General features: G+C 36.7%; 1 protein-coding gene across 1 annotated transcript; it reads left to right on the top strand.

The window, feature by feature from the left end:
* The first annotated feature begins 1,090 nt into the window (after positions 1 to 1,090).
* LOC132302068 (endochitinase PR4-like) lies at positions 1,091 to 2,983 on the top strand. The gene is made up of 2 exons (XM_059799044.1): positions 1,091 to 1,526; positions 2,389 to 2,983. Exons 1-2 carry the CDS (start codon positions 1,091 to 1,093, stop codon positions 2,790 to 2,792), a joined length of 840 nt encoding a protein of 279 aa, XP_059655027.1. The 3' UTR covers positions 2,793 to 2,983.
* Positions 2,984 to 5,352: the final 2,369 nt, after the last annotated feature.

Raw genomic sequence — 5,352 nt, 5'->3', positions numbered from 1 at the left:
CATATAACTGGATAACTGCAATTGTTCTGACCAATGATGGATTGGAGATGCATAAGAAGGTCCCTTCGAAGTTCTTTCCCTTGGATTTGATCCCTATTTGCATCAGTGATTGATTGGATTTTCCTTCTATTAGCCTTGGAATTGAAACTCTTCATAAAGAATGATGTATTTTGGTCCCCTTCCCTAAGCCAATGGACCTGAGCTTTCTGCTTAAAAAACATTTCTTCAGCTAATACCAACTCAGAAAATTTATGGCCAAGCTCCTTTTCAGAAGCTCTAAGCGCATCATCTGTTGGGTTGGAATCCAGTCTTCTTTGGCAGGCAAAAAGGTCTTCCCTGCAAGCTGCAACTCTTTCTGAAATAGAGCTGTACTCCTTGTTCAACATTCTAAGGGGTTGTTTGAGGGCTCTCAATTTCTTCACCAATCTAAACATTCTTGAGCCATGTACCTCCATTTGCCATACCTGAGAAACAATGTGAAGGAGATTGAACAATCTAAATGGTAAATTTCTCTTGGGAGCAATTGAACCAAATTTGACCAACATAGGGGAGTGATCAGAGACACCATGAGGGAGAAAGTGGCATTCAGCTCGTGGGAATTTGATCATCCATGCTTGATTAATGAGTACCCTGTCCAATTTTCTAGAAATGATGGCACAACCAAAGCTCCCATTTGACCAAGTGTGAAATATTCCATTGAATCTCATGTCTTCGAGCCCATTAACATTCAGGAATTCTTTGAAATCATACATACCAGCTGTCCATCTCCTAGGTCCACCATGAGAATCATTGATATTCAGCAATACATTGAAGTACCCAAGTAGGATCCATGGATCAGTAGAGGCTGTAATAAGCTTAAGGTTTCTCCACAGGGCTTTTCTTTCAGCTGCTGTATTTGCAGCATAGACAAAGGATGCTCTACATCTTGTTTTGAGGTCCATTATATAAACAATACAATCAAGTGCCTGGCTACATTTTGAAACAACCTTGCCTTTTACTTGGCATTATAAATATATACCTTACCATGTCCCAACCTTATCATTACACCACACATATATTTCACTTCTAACATTAGTACTTCTTTTGCAACATGGTTGCTTTCAATTTAGAAAAGACCTTACTCATATCACTCATTCTGGCGGGAATCCTCGCCGGTTCTCTGCCGGAATCCGTGGTGGCTCAGAACTGCGGTTGCACCGCGGGTCTGTGCTGCAGTAAGTATGGGTACTGTGGCACTGGCAATGACTATTGCGGAGATGGTTGCCAAGCCGGTCTTTGCACTGGCATCACCACGCCTACTACTACTACTCCTAGCGGTGGTGGCTCGGTGGCTGACATTGTGACCGACGCATTCTTCAATGACATCATCGGCCAAGCCGGTGCAGACTGTGCCGGAAAGAGTTTCTACACCAGAGCTGCATTCATTGATGCTGCCAATGCTTATTCTCAATTTGGCTCCGGCTCTGCTGATGAATCCAAGCGCGAGATTGCAGCTTTCTTTGCACATACAACACATGAAACTGGACGTAAGATTTCATCATCTCTTCTAAATAAATATAAATTTATAGGTAGATAGATATACAAAAATATTGTGTATATGCTAGTGCATGCATGCATGTGTGTGTACATATACTTTAATTCACAAAATTGGACAACACAAATATATTTGCATAGACATGTATATTGGTAGTCAGACGCCTCACTAATCAACTAATTTGAGATTTTCTTATGATAAAGTGATCAACACTCCAAAATATTATATATATTTATACATAAGCAGAATTTTCTTGTTGTTTATTAAATTTATTGGCAGCTATATAGATAGATACTATATATCTATGTTAGTGTGCACGCATGTATATATGTGTGCATATATACATTCACAAGTTTTTGACTTTCTCAAGTTCACAACACATACCAACATCTACATAAATACATCACACACACACACACACACACACACACACACACATATATATATATTACACAAAGAGCACATCATAAAGTTTTTAAAAGGGTTATAGCACAATTTGGTACAAGTTTATAGGATTGGCATATATATATGTATTTGCATGTGCGTCAATAAATACAGGCATGCACACATAAGCAAAAAAATGAAGTTTTTAATTGCTAATAGAGCTTTGCTATAGTAATTTGAACATCATATACAAGTAAAAAAAAATTTAATTGCTAATAGAGCTTTGCTATAGCAAAAAATAAATAAATAAATAAATAAAATAAAATAAAATGTGTTTAAAAGGGTTGTAGCACATTTTGGTACAAGTAATAAACTTTTATCATAAATTGTGAATATTATAACAAGCAAATTTATTAATTAAATTCTTTTTTTAAAAAAAAAATTATTAATTAAATCTTTTGTTTGTGCAGACTTTTGCTATACTGAAAAAATAGATGGTGCCTCTAAGGACTACTGCCTAGAAACAAATACACAGTATCCATGTGTAGCAGGTAAGGGTTACTATGGCCGAGGTCCTATTCAGCTATCATGGAACTACAATTATGGTCCAGCCGGACAAGCTATCGGGTTTGATGGACTAGGCAACCCCGACATTGTGGCCTCAGACGTAATTGTGTCGTTCAAGACGGCCTTATGGTTTTTGATGAACAATGTTCACTCTGTCATCAGACAAGGGTTCGGGGCAACAATCCGTGCCATCAATTCTATGGAATGTAATGGTGGAAACCCTGACATCGTTAATGCTAGTGTGGCGTATTACACGGACTACTGCAGCAAACTTGGTGTCGCCCCAGGCAATAATCTTCGCTGCTAGGTCACAAATTAAAGTTATTCTATTACATGAATTAATAGACAATAAAGAGTAGTCTGAAAAAAATTGTTTAGGTTCTTATTGATATTTTCCTGTATTTTGGACCTAATCATGTACTCTTTGACTACTTGTTTTGATATATGACCGAGAAGGGATTGAAATAAGTAATATGAATCGAAATGTATCGTTTGGTTTCATCCTATAGCAATAAAATTTTTGCATTTTTACATTATTAATTCAACGTGCAAAAAAGATAGCTTAGGAGATGAAAATAACTAAAACAGAACAGTTGATCGAAATTAAGAGTTTTAATAAGAAACTAAGCTTTTAGCCTTGTTTCGTTAATCTGCAAAACACTACTAAGATGCTTCCTTGCCCCATTCATTTTGTTTTTGTTTTTATTTATTTTTCCGGTTGAATGGATAAACTTGTATAAATATAATTTTTCTTATATTTATACAAGCTTAACTTCACCCCATTCAACCAAAAAAAAAAAAAAAAAAACAAGAAGCCTTTGGTCTTGTGTTTCTTAGTTCGGTTAGGTATTTCGGTTTTCGGTAGCCTGAGTTGGGCCCTTTTTTTTCTTCTTTCCCATTAAAACCGAGAAAGGAACAGTAGAAGAAAAAAAGGCAATAGCCCACAAGCTAAAAGCTTACAAGCCCAAAGGCTAACAAGAGTAAACCAAACACCTAAACAAAGCAGCCCAGCCCAATGACAATTGTACCAAGAGGAAAAACAATTGCTCTAGATTCCTTGCAGTCACGGAGTTTGCAAGCCATCAGTCTACAACGGAGTTTGCACAACAACACATAGGCTTACACGATTTAGAGTTCGAACTCCACGTCGATGTAATCCAATTGTCAATTGTAGTGAATATTTTGGTGCATTCATCAAACATATCACTGAAATCGTCCGCAATGGCCTGATCTCCCAAAGTTACCCCTTGTTGTACGTGTGTGCTCGTGTATGTGAGAGAGAGAGATGGTCGGCAGTGGTGGTGGTAGAGAGATAAGGGTAGCCGATGGCGGAGAAAGTATTTGGTGCACCAGGCACATAAGAGTCATTCATGCACAACACACAGGGGAACGAACGGCTTTAATGGTCCGGTGCACACCGGACACATCATATTCGTTTGTGCACAATACGAGCAAGAACAAATGACTCTGTGCACACCGAATATATTCTCCTGAAGGTGGCTAGGAAGAAATAGGATCGTTTGGAAAAAGAGAGATAGGTGGAAAGAGAGAAATAGGAGCGTCAGCTTGAGGTGGAGTGTTGTACAGTATTGTACAGTTGTCACACGTGTATAATTAGTATTGTATGAGTTGTCACTTACCCACATTACCATATATAGAATTATCATGTAAGTGTTCTCTTGTTCTCCACTCACCGACTTCCGTAACTTCTCCTATATAAACATCATTATATTATTATATTACATACTCAATAATATATACATATTCATATATTCTCTCCCTCTCTTTTTCTCTTTTAACATGATATCAGAGCGGAAATCGATCCCCTCTATATTTTTTTAGTCTTATTTTAGACTCCGATCTTGATTCCATCTTGACTTTCTCTCAATCTTTTCTCGGCGATCTCTCATCGGTGATCTCAGTTCCCGTCTCAGCAATCTCTCTCGGATCCTTCCTCGGCTCTCTCCTCGATAAATTTTCTCGAGTTCATCTGGGCTAGATCTTGGCTCTCTTATCTCGACTCCCTCTCGCTGTTATATCTCATTTGTTCAACAGTTATTGTGACGGATACTAAGGAATCACACCATCTTAGGTCTATCACCACTACAAGAAAAATGACTTTTTACCACGGTGGAAAAGGCTTTTTACCACAGTTTTGAATCGTGATAAAAACAACCATGGTAGAAAGTCGACTTTCTATCACGGTGCAAAACCGTGGTAAAAAGGTCTATTTTCAATCACGGTTCCGCACCGTAGTAGAAAATCGTTCGTTCTACCACGGTGCGTAACCGTGGTAGAAAGTGTATTTTCTACCACGGTGTGAAACCACGGTAGAAAAATAGACTTTCTACCATGGTGCATAACCGTGGTAGAAAGTGTTATATGATTTTTTTTTTTAAAAAAAATAATAGTTTAGCCCATATGAAGCCTTTTTTTTTTTTTTTTTTTTTTTTTTTCTACTACTAAGCCCTATAGCTTCACTAGAAGCAAATCCTAAATAAATAAAAAATAGCATCATAACCAAAATAATTTACAACTGATATATATATATATATATATATATATATATATATATATATATATATATATATATAACCAATTCAAAATCATTGTTTTATACAAAAATTAACCATATACAAATTTGAAAGAAGTACATGATTCACACCTTTTATATTTACTTAACCAAAATAAAGCAAAAATTATTTATATCTTCTTGCAACTTCTTCAAGAGCCATACAAAAAATATAGCGGCAACAAAAAAAGTAACCGCAACCCGCAATCCTAGCTTTAACCTACAAAAATAATTGAAGTAAGAGAATTAATGTAAAGCAAGTTGTAAAGTTGCCAAAATTAAACCAAGTAAAGCA

This window comes from Cornus florida, unplaced genomic scaffold (genome assembly GCF_030987335.1).
Source record: "Cornus florida cultivar Cherokee Brave unplaced genomic scaffold, ASM3098733v1 CherokeeBrave_3.0.0_Hap2_Chr01, whole genome shotgun sequence".
Classification (NCBI taxonomy): domain Eukaryota; kingdom Viridiplantae; phylum Streptophyta; class Magnoliopsida; order Cornales; family Cornaceae; genus Cornus; species Cornus florida.
Note: the sequence above shows the minus strand (reverse complement) of the source record. Positions and strands in the feature narration are given on the sequence as shown.